General features: G+C 41.7%; 1 protein-coding gene across 4 annotated transcripts in view; it reads left to right on the top strand.

Annotated features, from left to right (window-relative positions):
* The window catches only part of LOC122921234 (ADAMTS-like protein 4), a 116,438-nt gene that overhangs the window by 25,137 nt on the left and 71,960 nt on the right, over positions 1-19,341 (top strand). For 3 of the 4 annotated variants that reach the window (XR_006387012.1, XM_044271201.1, XM_044271203.1), the window contains exons 2-4: positions 6,889-6,955; positions 15,336-16,078; positions 17,764-18,892. Coding sequence is in view for 3 of the 4 variants with exons in the window: in XM_044271201.1 (XP_044127136.1) it covers positions 6,890-6,955; positions 15,336-16,078; positions 17,764-18,892 (1,938 nt within the window). In the remaining variant the exon portion in view is untranslated. Of the gene's footprint in view, positions 1-658; positions 693-6,888; positions 6,956-15,335; positions 16,079-17,763; positions 18,893-19,341 lie in introns of those variants that run through there. The other variant, XM_044271202.1, reaches the window with a different exon arrangement.

Genomic DNA, 19,341 nt, shown 5'->3' with positions numbered 1-19,341 from the left:
TTTCCTCCAAAGAGTCTTACCCTGACGTAGACTTATACACGTGGGTCCGCCGGTTTGGCTTCGGATCCAATTCGGTGTAGTTTTCTACGTGGGTTTTTCCATGGACGCTGGGTAAAAGTCTTTATCCTTATGGGTAGTGCACTACTCCTTTGGTTGATAGGGGGGTCCGACCAAACGCGTTAATGGGATTGGCCAACCGTCTTGCGCATGATCTCAAGTGAAAGAGGAAACATGGAATTTTGGATTTCAATATGCCCAAAGGATATATTTGTGTAACACCATCTTAAGGTGGTCTGTTGTATTGCCAAGTTCTTTTCACTCAAGATCTGAGGAACTTGAGCAGACCTACTGAGACATACAACACACCAAATTGCCATGGTGGGATTTGAGCCTATGACCTTAATGGTATTAAAATCCAGTGCAAAGGTTGGAGTTTAATAAAGATATAGAGGGAATATAACATGTCAATCAAGAAACTTGTCACCTTCTACTCTGTGTCTACAAATGCAGTGTCCTAAAAGACAGGTATGTTTAGTAACCCCAAAATACTTTTTTCTTCTCGGAAGAAAAAATTTGAACTTCCTCTTATTCTGCAGGCAGAGGGATCAGTATATATAGCGAAATTTGTACTTATGAGTTGCCACATCGTCTCTACAAGTGATCTTCAAAGGTCTAGTGACATACAGACTTGGGTAAGAAGAGAGGCCTGTCCTGGCTGCTTCTATAGTACCTATGTTTTTGTGCAGATGTCTCGTAGAGAGTAGTAATAACCACCTTGGATTGTTCTACTTTGTCAACTACCATCTGGCGCCAATAATACTAAACAGTTAGGACCAGATGGTTCAGATCATGCAGTATCACTAGGTGGAGGAGCACTAAAGGCTTGATTTTGACATTGGCTTGGCACCTTTGGGAAAAAAAGCTTAGGACCTTATTGTCGGTAATGATACTTTTTGAACAGATGATGGTAGTTAAATGTAGGATGGTGTCTGCTGAGCTACAAATCACTCAACGCTGTATAATATTCACCTTTTCCATGAAATATTGGAATTGTGACAGAAATGCAGCTGTGTTTGTGTTTCACAGTCCCTCGGAAGTAAGACAGGACGTGAAGAGCTTGGTTAGCTAACATAAAGTATAGATGGCACGCACATGGGTGTCTCTGTGACTGTACACCAGGCAATGCACATGTGTGAAATAACACAAATGCTTCTTAACAGGGTAAAACAATGAGTTAAAGTCTTGACTTTCGGGGGCAACAAATTGGGATGGTTGATGGAAACTTGGATGGTGGACATATTTTTTTGTGATTTTAGTCATTGTCCTAATTTTTTATTTATAAATTTAGTCCTAATAATTGAAGCATTTGCATAGATTGATATTATTCTCAGGGTTCATACAACAAAAGCTCATCACTGAAGCCACCTTTTGTATCTGCTCATCCTTTCCACTTCATTCAAATTCAGGTTCCTGGGAAGAGATCATGGGACTGTAACTACATAAGAGTTATATGTATCTACTAGACCTAAGTTGAATCTAAATTGGTCTTTGAAACTCTGTTAGCGCCAGAAATGCTAGATTTTTCCATTAGTGGTGCCCCACATACCTAAACCAAATGTTTTTTTGAGACCATCTTATACCAAGTTTATAAGGAGTTCTTTTTGGAAACTCCACCTCCTTGGGAGATCTCCTGGAAGACTTAGTTTTTTAACAGGTTGTTCATGATCGCCCTCCACCCCTTTTTTTAGATGCATTCCTACTGACAAGATAACTGGATCTCTGTCCTTTCTAGAAGTATCTCTAGTATACATGTTGGTCATCTGGATATGAGAGGAGGCTGGAGACCTCAAAATTAACTCCCTGCTTCTCCATTAGTGAAAAAATTGACTTCTGTACAGGTCCCACCATATAACTGGATCATTCACAGCTGGTTATGGTCCCTCCAGGGAACATCATTGAGTAATTTTGTCTCTAGTAAATTCTCACATTTCCTAAACCACATAAAATAGATGAACAGAATAGATTAAAGATTTCCTGTTATTTCCCATGCACTGTAAGGATGTAAGCAGAAGAACTTTTTGTTTTGATGGGTGGTGGTTTACAGATAACGGTATTGGAAAATGTACTTTGTTTTTTTTTTGTCAGGGATTTTGCACTTTTTTAATCGGGACATTTTCCAATTATGGTTACAAGTAGAAAATATTGGTGTGACTATTGAATCTGGATGTGAAGCTAATTTACTGATCAGTTTGTGTTTTTGAACGGGAATTTTTTCCAATGAATCAGCCTCTACTACACAGAGAAGGGGCTTATGGATAAAAGTCACTGCTGCATTTTGGTAAGGAGGGGAAGCTGTGCAATCTTTTTCTTTGTTGATGCACTTCGGTAGCCTTTCTACCAAAATTACAAAACCCTAGTAAAGGTGCCCAAAAGTGTAAAGCTATTGAAACTATCTTAAGTGTATGCGGCTGTGCCAAGTCACCTTCGACAGGTGGTGATAGGAGGGGGAAGGATTGGGTATGTTGAATTTCAATGCCCAATCCTTTTGTTCTCAAGGGAGATTAGCTTCCACCAGCTGCTTACTCCCCTCTCCCCATAGAGAGCACATGCACACTCTGCCAAGACAATCATGCATGTGTATGGTAAAGTTGGGAAGAATAGCTGTTGACCGACAACTACTGAAAGTCTATGGGCACCTTAAAGGGTTTGTCCGGGTTCAGAGCTGAACCCGGACATACCCAGAATTTCATCCAGGCAGCACCCTGACTTGAGCATCGGAGCAGTTCATACTCCGATGCTCTCCCTTGCCCTGCGCAGGATCACGCAGTGCAAGGGCTCTTTTATTTACTATAACACACTGCCGGGCAGAGGCTTCCACCCAGCAGTGTGTTCGGTGATGTCATCGTCTCTGATGGGCGTGCTTTATCGCTGCCCTAGCCGTTTTACAGGCTAGGGCAGCGCTAAAGCCCGCCCATCAGTGCCGGTGACGTCACCGTGCTCACTGCTGGGCGGAATCCTCTGCCTGGCAGCTCGAAGGAGAGCCCGGTTTGTCCCCGGAAATACCTTTGTCCTGTGCGATTCAGCACAGGGCAAAGGAGAGCATCGGAGCATGAACTGCTCCGATGCTCTTGTCAGTGAGGCTGCCTGGGTGAAATTCTGGGTATATCAGGGTTCAACTCTGAACCCGGACAACCCCTTTAAATGTTAGTTCTTTGTCCAGTTGCCATTACTGCCCCCTATAGAAATATCCACCCAAAGACCATAGACTCCTGAAAGTCAGGCTTCTCATTCAGAAGTCCAAGAAAACATGATGAGTGTCATCAGGACTGCGTTTTAACCAAAAAGAGATAAATAATTCGATCTACGGGGGTTTGAATATTTACTACATTATGTGATTTATCAATGGTGTCAACCACACTTTTTGACCTGACGAAGAGAGCGGTACGCTTTTGAAAGACATGGTCAAAAAGTGAACACAATACTTTTGTATCCTCTTTGATCCACCCGTCACCACCTGTGTATCAGCTCTGCTTTCATTTTTCTGTATCAACCCACTCTTTTTAATAGGTTGTCACAGCGCCTCCTATTTTTCTACCGTTACTGGTAATATCCTGGTCAGTCATACTTTGCTATGCAAAAGACTTACGATCTAACCAATTTTTAAATACACAATTTGGTGAGTTTAAATGGTCAACCACTTATGTGTTGTTTTTTGGTGGAGCAGTTATTTACCAGGGCCATTGTGTTTTCCAAGAAACTTTCCCAAAAGAAATTTAGTTTGTATATTTTTTCCCATATTTCTCCTCTAATGAGGAAACTATGATAGAGGACCATTCACAGAAGGAGAAACTACACATCAAAATGTCACCATGAGTCAGTGCTGATCCTATAAAAAAAAATTTGGGCGGCTCCTTTTTATTGTTTTTGCTTGTTTTTGTACTTCTGCATTATTAGAGATTGCTTTTGTAACATTTTATGATTTGGTCTGTGACTAATATATCTGCTTACTCAGTTTTTACAGAATTCTGTCCAAAAAAAGACAGGGAGTGACTATCCCGTATGTTGACATTTCCTATGCAAGTTCCACTTTCCTATCTTGTCCGCACGCAAAGGTGGCTTTAAGCAGAACACGTGACAGTTCATGGAGAAGAGGCTCAAGTTCCCTGCATGACATAATAGCTTAAGGTTTCAATTATATTAGGGAATTCGTAAATAAATTGGAGGACTAATTGAATAGAGCTGAGATGCAATACCAGATATTACTTTTGGACTGGACTAGAGTGGAAATAGTTGCCAGCGATTGACCTCTGTGTTTAGACAAAAAAAGATTGAGTCACCATATGGCCCTTACATGTTCATGATAATCAGATAATTTTTCTAGAAATTTACTAAATTTTGTAGCACCTGCCTTAAAGGGAGTCTGTTGACAGTTTTGACCATGCTAAACTGCTGATGGCACTAGATGGCGTCTGGAGAGAACAGTACAAACATAGCTTGGGGCTTTTCTCATCAGAACTGTTGAAAATATACCGTAATTCTTTTCTGCTAGACTGTCTGCTTTCAGCTGCTTCACAGCCCCTCTGCTCTGTGTGGGAGCTGTAGTGGTCTTCTGGTTGGATACCTACCACAGCTGTTACACAGAGCAGAGGGGAGGGTCTGTAAAGCTGCTCAATGCAGAAAGCACCTCACAATGAAGCTCCGCCTTCTAGGCACTTGAGAGAGCAGACTCTGGCAGAACAAAACGTCATATTCTCACTACTCCTGATTAGTGTTGAGCGAACTTGTGTTTTAAGTTCTTCGTCTAAAGTTCGGGATCAGGTTATCGAAGAATCGCGTTATGGATTCCGCTACCCCGGACCAAGTTATGGTCCGTGGTAGCGGAATCCATAACGCGATTCTTCGATAACCCGAACTTTAGACGCCGAACTTAAAACACAAGTTCGCTCAACACTAATCAGGAGTAGTGAGAATATGACGTTTTATTCTGCCAGAGTCTGCTCTCTCAAGTGCCTAGAAGGCGGAGCTTCATTGTGAGGTGCTTTCTGCATTGCTACTCCTGATGAGAAAATGTCTTTAAAAGTTGTATTGTCTTACTCTCCCCAGGCACTACCTAGTGCTGTCAGCAGTTTTAGCATGTTCAAAACTCCTGACAGACTCCCTTCAAGCTTTTTGATAATGTGTGAAATTGGGTATCCTATTTTGTTGAGCACTTGCTGTAGCAGAATAGCATGGTATGTCTCATTTGCTGTTATCTTTAGTTTTTTGGTCATCATCAATATGAAAGGTTGAAGCAACAAACTCCTACTGGACTACCTTGGAGTTCCTAGAGGAAATTTATTGTGGGAGCCTACTTTCCGTTATACAGCATATTTCAAATGTAGGTCATATCATGAATAAGGCCTAATTTACAAAATGGCTCAAAAGGGGTTAAACCCTAGAAATTCATCCATAAGTGGAGATGTTCTCTGTGGTACCTCCTCACATTTCATGTTGTGACTGGGTCCTAGGCCTTGGCCTACCTGGTCATCCTCTCGTAGACCAGACCACCCTTAATTATTGCTAAATAAATCAACTATTCTATTACTGACTGAAATGTCATGTGTATCAGTGCCCACAGAAGGATGTGTTACTATTTTAGAAAGACAGAGAAATTGCTAAATATTAAACCAGAGCATCTGTTTGATGACTCAGCCTCTCGCCTTAGAAGGCTGTGGACACGCTTGTCTCCTCATTTCCATCATTCGCTTCGTGCTTAAATCTATGGCACATCATCCGTCACTTATGGTCGTGCTATTTTCATTGTTTCTTCCAGGGTTATGTCATTCACTACAAGATTTCCAAGCGCACATTGTTTTTATACCAAAAACTGGAGAAAAAATGACATGAAAAATTTGTTCTGTGATGGAAGTCAATGCCAGCTTTTGGTTGCACATGGCTTGATTATTTCCTGTTTGGAGGGTTAGAAATTGTAGATTAGTGGGGAGAAACTAGGTGCTTCATGTGGGGAACCTTGTCTGGAAAGACTGCAACGGTGTCAGTAAATACCCACCTAGATAGTTTGTCCTTTAAAGGTATAACACTAATGTGGTCTCCTTCATGTGTCAAAAACATCTAGACATGATAGGATGGTAGAACATGCAGAACAGAGACTGTAGGTGCAATCATCAGTTTTTTGGCTGTGAATGATGAACAGTCCTGGCAGATCCAAGGGCTAAAAGTTCTTGTATGGGGAGATGGCAAACAGGAGAAGAACCACCAGCCATGTTCACGTGCCATGAGGTTGCCAGTCCATTGCGATTTGTGTCCTGTCTTCTACTTTTTTCTGGTCCTTCAAGCTATCAAGGTGACTTTGACATCTGAATGCAGCTGTCACTTACCTTACAGCTATTACAACTAAAAGATGTGTTTGTGTGGGCTGTTATTGGAGTGTTTTAGGCGATCGTTTTAAAGCCAGGTCAGAAGTCCATGGACCAACATTTCCAAATATCAAAGTTCACCACTGGTATGTTGACTACACAAACTTTAAATAGGGTCTGTGAGCTTTCACATGACTCGCCGGATGCCTAACAACTCAACATTTTTTAAAGATGACCCACCAAGCAGTAGTGTCCGAGGAGGAGGAGGGTGGAAGATTGAATAAGATAACACAGTTCCCTTGAGCAATGACTGTGAATATACCTCTAGCGTCGCTTACATCTTCCAAGCTAGGAGAAACTTGTGTTGTCCTCTGCTGCACATACAAAGCACTTTGGTCCTGAATATTGAGACGATGGAAAAAGCATTTAGTATATTTGTCTTCTGTACTTTACACATAGTCAGAAATGTATAACGTGGGTAGCAATATGGCTTTATATTATAGATAATGCAGCTTTATCTTTATTTCTGTAGGATGTCCAACTTCCAGTCCTTGTTCCTCCACCTGTTGATTCTTCATCTCTGCCATGGCGATGAAAAGGTGAGTCATACCGCGTTAACGGGCGGATTCTCTCACCCATTAGCAGCAGATTGCATGCTCAATTTATATTATGTACTATGTTGTCAAGTTCTCCAAATCTCTCCTGATCCATCACATGCAAAATTAACTGTTTGTAATAAGGCTAAAATGGTCATAATGCCTACTTTCTGCTGCAGACCCTGTGGCCTGTGGCGATAATAAAATGTTTTACTTGTCTTACAGTTTTTTTTTATTATTCAGTGATATACCTACAGAAATGTTGTTGTCAAGGGTATGTCTAGTTGGCATCTTCAGTCTAGTAGTGCCCATAACTAATTGGTATCTTCAGTCTAGTAGTTCATATAGATTAAAGGTGTATCCCGGTAGGTGTAAGTTATCCCTTATCTACAGGATAAGATCGGTGGGGATCCTACCGCTGGAGCCCCACACTGATCATGATAACGTGGGCCCCGCACCCCCTGCAGGTGCCTTCCTACTCTCCTGAAATGACCGGAGCTTCTGGTTGCACATGCGCATGGCTGCTCCCTTAATTTCTATGAGAGTTTGGCTATCTCTGGAACTCCCATGGCCGTACATATTTTTGTCAATATTGACCGTTAACGTTGTTCAAGATCTTTCTGGGAACGTTCTTTCAATAAAAGATCTTTCTTTGAACGAAAGATCTTCCAACCGACTATCAGATAAAAATATTAAACACGGCTGACTTCTTTTCAAATGATAATGCTATGTCATCGGTTGGCTAAAACAATCATTCATTGTTGAATTTCAACCGACGAATGTTCGTTTTGGTTGAAATTTTTTATTTCGATCAACTGTAGAATAATGTGTATGGCCACCTGTAGTCTAGTAGTCCCCACAGATTAGTTGGCAGTTTTAGTTTAGGGATACTTATAGATTAGTTGATGGATTACTTAGTACATTTGTTCTAGTAGTGCCGATAACAAGTTCAGCATGGACGGACATGGGCTACTACTGGGGTCCCTTAAAGGGAAAGTGTTGCATTTCAGCGACGAGGGACAGGGTCCCCCTTTTAGTAGGAATGGTGATACCCAGGATAGGGATGCCAGAGTGGTGTAAGGGTGGCCCCTTGGTGGTGTAGCATGTGTCACGGTGCTCTTACCTGGATACACTGGATTCCCAGGCGTGGCCGTCCAAGGGTAGTTGGTGAAGGGGATGATGAAAACAATTGGAGTCCAGACTTGGTATAACGTTGAACAACAACTTTACTTGAATAAACTTGCATCAAAAACAATCTTCAAGCTTTATCTTGGTCATCAGCAGGTTTTGGCTTTAACACTGGCAGGCAAACGCATTCGGCTCTGCTACATATGTACTCTTTAGCTTTGTTGTGTTGACAGGATTAAATAGGAACTTTTCCTTTCTGCTGAACTGTACTTTCTGTAGTCTGGTCTGTCTTTATCTTTATCCGGGGAACCTATCCTCCTGGCTTCTCTTAGGCTCTTGGTTCTTTTCTCTTGTTCCAGCAGAGCTGATGGTGCTCTGCTGGCCTAGGCTGGGCTCGCCCAGAAGGGACGAGCTCTCTGCCGCACAACCTCCCTCTTGCAGGGGGTAGGCCAGACTAACTTCACTACCTAAGACTCCTCCCTCTCTAGAGAGGGCTGGAATAAACAAAAAGGTTCCATTCCAGGTAAACTAGCTCTGCCATTATTGCCGCCATCTTCTGGTGAACCAGGCACATTACATGTCATACAACAGTTACATGGGAATACATACACATTTTTGGCAGGATCAGGAAATGAATGCATAAGATGACATTGGGTCAACCATAGAAGATAGTAGGGGTGCAAAGAGGTGGTAATACCACTCTGGGGTATTACACAAGTCATTTGGTATTTTTTCTAGTAGTGCCCTTAGATTAGCTAGTAGTTTCAGACTAGTAGTGCCCATGGATTAGATAGTAGTTTCATTTTAGTAGTGCCCACAGATGAGTTGGTATTTTCACTATAGTAGTATAGATTAATTAGTTATTTCAGTCTAGCACTGCCCATATTTTGGTTGATATCTTCAGTGTAGTAGTACCTTTTGAGTAAATTTTTGTCTTGTAGTACCCATCGATTAGTTGACATCTTCAGTCTAGCAGTGCCACTTAATTAGTTGATATCCTCAATGTAGTAGTATTTATTGAATAGTTTAGTCTAGAAGTTCCCATAGATTAGCTCAGATCTTCAGTGTAGTAGTGCCCATAGATCAGTCTAAACTTTCAGTCTAGTAATAACCGTAGATAAGCTGGTATCTTCAGTCTAGCAGTACTCATGGATTAGATGGCAGTTTCAGTCTAGTAGTGCCCATAGGTTAGTTGGTGTCTTCAGTCTCGAAGTTCCCATAGATTGGTTGGTGGCAGTCATCGTGTCTGTGTACCTGAAAATTTGCCTATCCAGTGAATAATGTAATTGCATGTTTTTTAGCTAGTCACTATGTTCCTCCACAGATAAACCCTGCCAGGACTATCTGCTGTAGATTATTTCTCCTGTCTACATGACCATGAGTAAAAGGTGTATTAGAGACCCCCATGCTGCAAGTGATTGTTGGGAAAGAAGCGTTCCCTCCCGGCAGTCTCCAGATAGCTAGCAGAGGACACCACTGCTATTACATGCAGCGATGTCCTCCGCAACATGGGGAGGAGCAACCGCTATGTCATCGCTCATCCCCATGCAGGACGGCAGACCGTGATTACACTGCTGCCAGCAAATTCATATCTTTCGGCATGCTTAAAGATCTTAATTGCCCGAGTTTGCTCATTCATCAGGCAATCGGAGGCAGTATTAAACTGCCAGATGATCGCTAACGAGGAATGCTTGTTACCGATTATCGGGCAGAAAGTCTTCTATACCCTTAAGTGCAAGTGGTCATTTGTATAGATAATCTTTAGGAATACGTCTTCCACATTGGCCAATATTGTACTAGTCTAAGCTTTAGAAATAATTCTCCCTGGACCATATTCTCCAAACGGTCAATAATTATCTTTTGATTAATTATAAGGGATCAAGAAGGTAACTGCCTAATATTGTTTAAAAAATTCCAGCTTTGGTCATCATAGAGTTCAGTCCAGGGTTGCCAAACAGAATTTTTCTCTTTTCTGTACATCTTATCCCAAAATCACAGACAGCCAACGTTTTTATGGAAAAATTGGAAAACCATAATGAATGATAGAGCTCAATATACTGATAAGAACCCATTACCAGCATTTACTGTGAGCTGTAAAATTATGAGAATTACCACCAAAATAATCTACTCAAATAACACCACCCTTAAAAAAAAAAAAAAAGCACGGACACAAGAAAATAAACACTTATGTTCATGGACTGTCTAGAAATTTCTGGTTAGTTGGCAACCCTGGTTCAGTCCCTGAAGACTACTCCATTCCTAGCATTCTGTGGTTGGCCTTTGTGCTTCTGCTTTAACCCAGATATTGAATTACACTTATTGATGAGTCTTTAGTGCCTAATTTACATCCCCAGCAGGAAACCTCATTGTACTTGAAGCTTGACAAGTCATGCGTTGGTGATGAGGTTGGAGCTGATTTAGTCTTCTTGTTTCTGCTTAGGAAACGGTTCACTTGCTAGGTGAATACGCACAATGTGCAGTTTTATCTCATCCTAACTCCTGCTGGGTTGGGGGACAAGGCTGAATATGTGCATTTATTCTGGCCTGTATGTGAAGGAGATTTGTATCAATGTATGGCCAGCTGACCACTTAAGATCATACATATAACCAGGGTGGCAACCCAAAAATGTTCTTTCCCACTGAGATTAGAAGTCTGGCCAGCTGGAAAGGCCATACTGTCATGGGGGCTAGGAGGGAGGGTAAGGGAGCCTTTAGCTAGAGAGGGGTAGTAGTAGGAGAGCTAGGAGATGAGATGGGGGCAGAGGTATCACATTACTCACATTACTGACCTTTTCCATTGGGCATCGAACCAGTAGTCTTCCTGCCCCTATTACCCCTACAAATTAGATACTCGGCTGATCCTGATGAAATCATTCACTTAGGCTAAAATTTACCTCATTTTTAGAGACACCTTAAAGGAGTATCTGGAACCCAGCTTGTCCCTCAAACCACCCTTAATTTCTCATACATTGTCTGTTGAAGAGAATTTCTAATATACTTACCGTCTTAAAGTTGCGTGGATTGGCCGCTTGGGAACCTTCTTCTATTATAATCCTACACCTGTTAATGTCACATCCTTCACCAGGTTCCCAGTGTGGGCTTTGGACTGGACATCACTTCAAGTCTTTTGCAGCCTCTACCAGGTTTTCCTCCAGGATTGCCTTGTATTTACTGTAGATACTTATGTGGTAACACATTATTATTGCTAAATAATAATGGGACTAAAATAGTGGAAAAAAAGGTCTAATAAAATCTTAAAACACAATAAACATCACAAAATAATATAATACATGTTTGATCTCCTCATAACCATATCAAATAGGTCACTAAAGTTCTGGCGAATATCTTGTAGCTCCACCATCTATAGAATGTATGATTTGAATCCAGACTACAGTGGTTGTTTTCATAGTTAACTTTTGACAATTGATTCCTGAAAACTTCTGTGAGCTTTTATCTCAGGCTTTGACGGCCTTTACACGTCATGAGAAGACTAGTGGTCAACCTGCCCCAGTGATTAATCCATGGTTGATGGAGGAGAAAACTGAATGCTGTCATCCCACCCCTGCAGGACTTTTAAAAACCTGACTCCAATCACAGACTATAGGATGGTTCTCATTGCCGCAAGTAACATACAGGAACCATTAGCTGCTCCAGTAAATTGCTCCTCAGCATCAAAGGGCCAAAGTTCTTTATTGTATGATTCGTTGGAGGTTTCCTTGAAACTCTTAAATCTGGGAATTGGGAAGAGGTGTTGGATTTGTTACATACTTCACATGCTTTTTGTGTAAACTAGTGTCTGCTAAGCCACATTAGTCTCCTTCAGAGAACACCATTAGTCCTGTAGTTTATATAAATGATAAGAGTGTTCCTACCTAAATTCAGATTTTTTTTTCCTCCAAATCCACAGCGCTAGAGGTGGGACCCTAGGGCCTTATTCGCACAGTCAGTGTTTGGTCAGTGATTTCCATCAGTGATTTTGAGCCAAAACCAAGTGCGGGTCCAAAACACAGAACAGGTGCAGATCTTTTCCTTCTACCTTATGTCTGTGTAGGATCCACTCCTGGTTTTGGCTCCCAATCACTGAAGGTAATCACTGACCAAACACTGACTGTGTGAATTAAGCCTAAGGCTACTTTCACACTTGTGGTAGTCTTTTCCAACAGGCTGTTCCAGCAAGGGTATAGTATAAAGGAGTTGTCTAAAAAAAAAAAAACATTTTAAGGTAACCTTCCCTGTTTAATAGAGGATGGTCCCGTATTCAGGACATTCCTCCATTAGCCATACAGTGCCTACAAAAGCTCTGGAAGACCCAACTTGTCCATGCATTATACATACAGCTCATTGACTTTAATATCCAATGTAATACATCATTCTGCCTGTGGTGGTGCTGCAGGGGAATTAAACACTTGCTGTAGGGTTCCTCCATAGATTATAGCTGATCGATGAGGTTGCCAGCAGGAGGACACCTTGTAATCAGCTTATCACTGGTGGACTCTGTGACATCTGCTACCGTGTAGAACCTTGGTATTTATTACAATTCGTCCTGCATGGACATTGTATATTATACATGAGTATTAACGTTTCCACTGGTTTCCTCATGCTGCTTCACCTTCTGTTTGCTAATTAAAGTCCTTTATGTGGGACCTAAAAACAGGTGACAGAAGCAGGATACAATGCTGAAAGTCTGTGCTCGTTTATGTAATCCCTTGCTCTGAAGGCGAAGCCAAAGGCCCGAATATGCCGTCTTTGCTTTCATTTAATTCCTCCATTATGTGGGAACCATGCTTCACTGCAGATGAAAAACGAGTAATGCTATCCTTAGAAAAGCGGCCGTGTGCTGGATACAGGTGATTCTCATATCTAGGCGAGATTCTCATTAGCCTTGAGTTATGGATTCCATCAAGTAACACTTTCCAAAACAGAATAATTGCTGAATGGCGTATGGTCGGAGACGTTGTGGAAGTAGACGTTTATATGGGGATAACCAGTTAGCCTTGTTTGTACCAGTTTACTATTAACATGTAAAATTAGAGACATGTGGTGCAAAGTCCCTCAGGCTCCTCTAGTGCAAATGTATATTTTCAGTGGGAAGGTGGGTAACAACCACTTTCAGCACTGAAATGGCCACCATTAGAGTTTGTCACCCAGCATTTGATGGACCAGAAACGACCTACCCAAATATTAAAGGGGTTTTCTACTTTCAAGTGTGCCTATTTTCTTTTTTTTGGGAGGGAGGGCTTCCGGTTTCTAATACCTTCATCAGTCATTTAAACAAAGGGGCTGAAGCACTTGGCTAAGCTTGGTACTGCTTTGTTTCCCTCTGCCCATAGACTTTCTTTGAATCCATACATAGCACAATCAGTTCTCCAAGAAGAGCGCTCCTGCCCCTTTGGTTTACCGATCAGTGGCGGTAATAAACCCCAGACCTTCACCAATCAAAACTTCTGAAACCTTTGTAAAAATTATAGGTACACTTTATGGGGGGTTAATAGATAGGATTCCTATGTTCAGAATCCACACATCTTGGCCAAAGTGTGGAGCGATCTAGAGGACTTCTCCTGTCCTGCATTTCACAGACTTCCAATTGGTTTGTATGGACACTGTGTAATGCTTCATTTCTCCTGTGGTGGCACTGCAGGGACATTGATTACTAAATGCTGGGTCATCTCCATAGATTACACCTGATCCCTTCAGGTTCCTGCAGGTGGGACCCTTTTTGATCGTCTTATTGTCAAGGAACCCTTTTAATAAGTAAGGATTCTCCAAAGTAGACAACTACTTTAAGAATCCAAACATGAGGACCATTCTAGGCTATTTTCATTGTGTGCATGTGTAACCAAGCCTGGGAACTTGGAGAAGTTTACTTGGCTGGATAGCAAACACTTTGGACTACAGGAGTGTCCTTGTTTCCCAACCCCCTCCCTTAACAGTGCCATAGCCAATATGTTGAAGAGAGCATTGGGAGCTAGTGCTCGGGAGTGGGCCTTAGCCATTTAAGAGGACAGCCGTACTACAAGTGGGCACTAAGAGATGTCATGGCATGTAATTTTAGTAGTACGTCATAGCATGAGATGGTTGGGTTGGGCCTAGCATCGTTTTTGCATTGAGCTCTAGGATCATATTGTTACGAATCTGGCCTCTCCTATTTCCTACCATATTTGAGGTGTTACAGATGAGTTATAGTGGGTGGGATGTCTATATTATCTTTCTGGCAGAAGCATGTGATCTATGGGTGCCCATAGTAAAGCCACTGATGTCAGGAATCCCAGTGACAGCACATACCATTGTTACTGGGAGAATATGAAGCTATTTCTGACTTTGCAAAGCTCTTTCCTCTTCCGCAAAAAGCCATTGTCCAGCAGCTCTTTGTAGAAGATACAGATCCCAACCCTGATAGGACACACAATGTCAGTCATATATGCAGTCCTATTTGCAGTACTATTGTGCCCCTTCACATAAATCCTTTAATTAAAGACCACTTTCTGTATTTCACACACTCAAGGTCAAATAAAATTATCTGCCTAGATAGAGTACGAATTTACTTGTCCCTTCTAAAGCTGGGCCTACACCTTCAATAGCTGTCGGCCGAACATTTTCTCGACCTACAGCTATCTCTCCCGGCTTCCCCATATACAGTCATGTTCCCCATATACAGTCATGTGTCTGTGTATGCTGTGGGGTGTACAGAAAAAGCTGCTTATGCTGACACTTCTGGTGCCGGCTTATCTTACTGGCGAACAAAAGGATTGGGTGAAAATATTAATTAATTGTCAGGAGCTCTACGCACATTAGTGTGTCGGCCGAACCTGCCATTCTTGGCCAACCAAAGTATAATGAGTATGGCCAGCATAAGTCTATTGGGAACTGCAGAATGTTGTATTGTGCTCTTGGTGGATCATACTATTGCACTGAAGTTTATGGATAACCTGACATCTGTTATATGTTTTTCCATCTTTGTAAGGAAGTTGTTACATGGTTGAGCAATGGTATGTTTCCATTTAACATGTGTTGCCGATTGTGCTAGCTAGATATATGAGATGGTCTCGATGTGACTGACTTTTGCATCAGGATAATCCCATCCTGTAGGTCTTATAAAGGTGTGGACTGGATCCTGGAGAGCTTAATTGTATAAAAAGTAACCTGATGGGTGTTATTGGCTATGTAAGTGTTTAGAGATGGTTGCATCCTGCTGACAAGTTTCCTGAAAGGGTGTGGATCATCTCTTAAGCTTTTTTTGTCTTTTTATATTTTATAGGTGCCTCATAGGAGATCACGACAAACTGTGGAAGATGACCCTGTAGAGAATAAAATTGCAGGCACATGGGGATCCTGGGGACCATGGTCCTCTTGTTCACAGACCTGTGGAGTGGGAGTCATCGAAAGAAGCCGTTCTTGCTTGTCTCCATATCAGCAGGTCCCGTGGGTACCAAGGTCAGAGCCAAGCCCACACAACATTCAACCTCATCCAGAGCCACCTTTTCGTGATGAGAGAGGCAGTATATACTCTATGGGGCCAGCAAGGCCATTATACCCACTTCATATAGAAAGGGAGATTGCAGCTCCATTCGTGGAGCCCTATGTACCAAGAAACCCTCCACCTAGTCGATATAATCAATTTAATCGTAATGCCAGAGAAGAGGTATTTGCTGGTGGATCTCAACCTACTTATGCAAGACGAGAGCAACCCCCCTATCAGAGATCTACGTCAAACCGTGGTCGGTCAGCACCTCAGTCCCCAGAAACACTTTGGCAATCATCACCACTGGACATGCCATTCAGACAAGATGCACTTCGTGCTCCTGAAACCATCTCCATTCATAGAAAACCTCACCAAGATGTCCCATTTAACAGGAGAAATAACTCCCGTGTTGATGACTCCTCATGGCCATTCTTTCCAGATTCCATCCCTCTTCTGAAACCTGAGAGCTGGGAGGAGGCCAACCCAGGACGGGCATTGCCACCTTTATCTCCCACTAAGGAATCTCGTTTCTCACGAAGGTAAGAAACTCATGGTAAAAGGAGGAAGGACGCGGTAAAAATCAGACACCAGCTTTACATTAGAGAATATTTAGTGATAGAGCTAGCATATATTCCTGGTGGGTTACTAAACCACATTGTCATGGTCATCATGGTTCATTCGACCGTGTTTACTCCCTTGGCTTTAAAAAAATTACTTAAATTGAGCAACTCATGAATGTATTTGAACCCACCACCATCTGAGGAAGCAGTACTCATGACCAGGGGCGTAGCTAAAGGCTCATGGGCCCTGGTGCAAGAGTTAGACTTGGGCCCCCTTCCCTCAGTGCTTTGTGTGTCTTCTTATGCAGCACAAGGGTATTTGGGCCCCCTCAGGCTCTGCACCCTCTGCTACGACTGCGACTGCTACCTCTGCACCCTCTATAGCTACCCCCCTGCTCATGACAGAGATGTCAACTGGCATTGAACTGTAACGTAGCAAGGGCATACATTCCATCGCTACGTATATGTGTGACCACCCATGTAATGCATAGAAAGCCTGGGTCTGCTGGATCGGGAGATGTTCAAACAGAGAGTCTCTCAGTTCAGGCTCATAGAGGGGGAGACAATTGAGGTAACTCCTCTTTTGCCATTCATCAGACCATATAAACAAAGCTTGTTTTCATGACACAACCCCCTTTAAGACATCCTCTAGCATAGGATTTCAGGTAGAGGGGCAATAGTCATTTTATAGTCCTTTATTCTCTGGCAATTTCTTACTTTAAAGGGTCCTTACCCATTTTACTTGGGAAAAGTGAGATTGTTTGTCCCCATACATTTTGTATATTGTTGGCAGTATATGCCAACTTATATGGAAAGATCTGCTGCCGAATACGGTAATTTTTAGGACCACATATAAGATTTGATCAGCTGAAAAACGATCGCAGGGCCAGTGATCGTGAATGGCATTCTTGTGAACATTTGGTCAATTATCATCCCACGTTAAAGGGCCTTTCGTGGAAATGGCCGATTTGTACTGTTTTCCAAGATGAAACTTCCCTTTAAAATAGTTTTTTTATTATCCTTGAGAAACACTCAAGAGTACAATAAATCTCATGTTTGAATTTTGGATTTTTGCTAATCATCTATGATTAAGTTTTCGTCAAGTGTAAATAGCATATTTATTGGCATTAGCCTATTTTCAAATTTCTGTACCGTCACGTTATAAAATGTGGGCCGCTTTGCAATGAAACTTTTAATAGGTTTTTAATGCAGCACATGTGATTTTACCGAGTAGCCAAAACAATTCCGACTCTGGATAACGATCTTGTTTATTTAAAGTCCAGGAACGTGCTGGAAATTTCAACTTAGTTTTTTCCCTTTTTTTCTTTACCGAGAGAGTCCATTTAAAGCAATTAAGTGTTTAAATATCCTTGCAGCTTTCCTAATGCCTTGTATGGGCAGCCCCATCATGGAATCTTGTTTTCTTTTGCTAACATGAAGTATGTGCCAAGAATTACGGATGAGGTGAAAGGGGATTTTTGCTTTTTATTTTAGTCAAATGATAACATGGACATTATTATGAGTCATCCGTAATTAGTGATGCACATTCATAATAATTATCAACTAAATGTTTTGTCATCATAAGTATTTATTTGAGCCTAGACATAATTAATGATACAGAATTAAAGATCTTAATTGGCAATATCTTTATTTTTTTCCCATAGGTCTCGAGTAAGAAATGCAATTAAGCCTGGGAGATATGGTTATGGAAAAGTACCATTTGCCTTGCCCCTACTTACTGAAAAAGATGAATCGCAACGCTTTAAAAGACATCACAAGTTAATGACCTTTGGAACTACTGCTATTCCAAGGAGAGAGAAAAAGAAGGACTTAACAGCAACACGAAAATCATTAGACAGCCCTGGAGAACCTGGTAGTGAATACCCAGGTCAAGCTGTTGACTTTCCTGGCACATCTTCCAAAACGAGAGCCCCATCTTTGAGAAAAACCAAAAGGTCTAGTCAGACTGATCACCCTTCTTGGCCAAAAGAATCTGTAAATTCTTCAGCACAAAAAATGCTTTATGGTTTTCAGCCTAGTCAGCATGAAGAAGAGTCTTCAGAACATGAGTCTCCTGTTGGTGGAGAAGCTGATTCTGTCTTGATGGTTAGAAGGCAAATTTTCAACCATGAAAAAACTGACACTAATCTGGAGGCTGACCTCTCAGGTATGGAGACAGAAAAGGAGGAAGATGATCCCACTGAGAATAGGAACAGTGGAACACTTCATGGTTCTAGCACCAGTAAAACGCTAGAAGAGAAGACATCATCAACTCAATCTCCACCATTTAAACAGGCTTCTAGACCAATGCAGTCGGACATAGTTGTTCAGCGCATGGATATTGTAATAAGAAAACTTGCGAGTAGTCATCAGTCATTCAATGGGAAGAATAGTCATGATGAGCAGGTAGCACAACTTCAGAGGCAGAGCAAGACTCCCTTACAAAATTCTCATGCCACCAGTGATGAAGAAGTAAAACATGGACAAGACAATCACAAATCTGATTCATCACACCGTCCTCGATCACGTAGCCAAAGACAAAGTCCATATAGGCACAGTACAGATGGCAGCAGGGCATATCAGAGTATTTTTAGAGATCATCCATCCAGGCCTGTTCAAGGAGATACTTGGGCTTCACTTGGAGGAAACCCATCCCTTACCTTCGAAAGAGGCCAAGATCCAAGACAAAGCCATCATCAAAATTCAGACGTTCCTCTTTCCCTATATAATCCCGGAACAGAAGAATTTCACTGTGCGGGTCCGAAGAAGCAATACAAGTCATGCACTCAAGAGGTATGTCATCTTAAATTGTATAGTAAATACAGTTACATTATGGACCACTTATAGTCTTCAAGAATTTCTAAATCTTGTTTTATTCAGTTTGTTCTCTCATGGGTTTAATATCCACACCTTCCACAGTTCTACAGAACAGTATCTAGATCATCAAAGGGTCCTCTAGTGAGTGATCTAAGTCAAGTTCAGTAAAGCCAAGGGAGGTCTGGTCATGTAAAAGCTACTTTTTCAATTCTCAGTACACATTAAATTGTAGATTATGACTGTCTGTGCTACCTCGTCATGTTTGTACCATAAAATGAATTCCACAAGGCACCTTTTTTTTACATGCTAGTGGTAGTTGGAGGTCTCAGACTTTTATCGCATAGTGAATGGATATGCCTTTAAAGTCTAATGGCTGGGGTTCATCTTTTAGGACCTTCAAGATCTTGGGGACAACTGATGATGCA

The sequence above is a fragment of the Bufo gargarizans genome, chromosome 11 (genome assembly GCF_014858855.1).
Source record: "Bufo gargarizans isolate SCDJY-AF-19 chromosome 11, ASM1485885v1, whole genome shotgun sequence".
NCBI lineage: Eukaryota > Metazoa > Chordata > Amphibia > Anura > Bufonidae > Bufo > Bufo gargarizans.
This window is presented reverse-complemented; position numbering and strand designations above follow the sequence as displayed.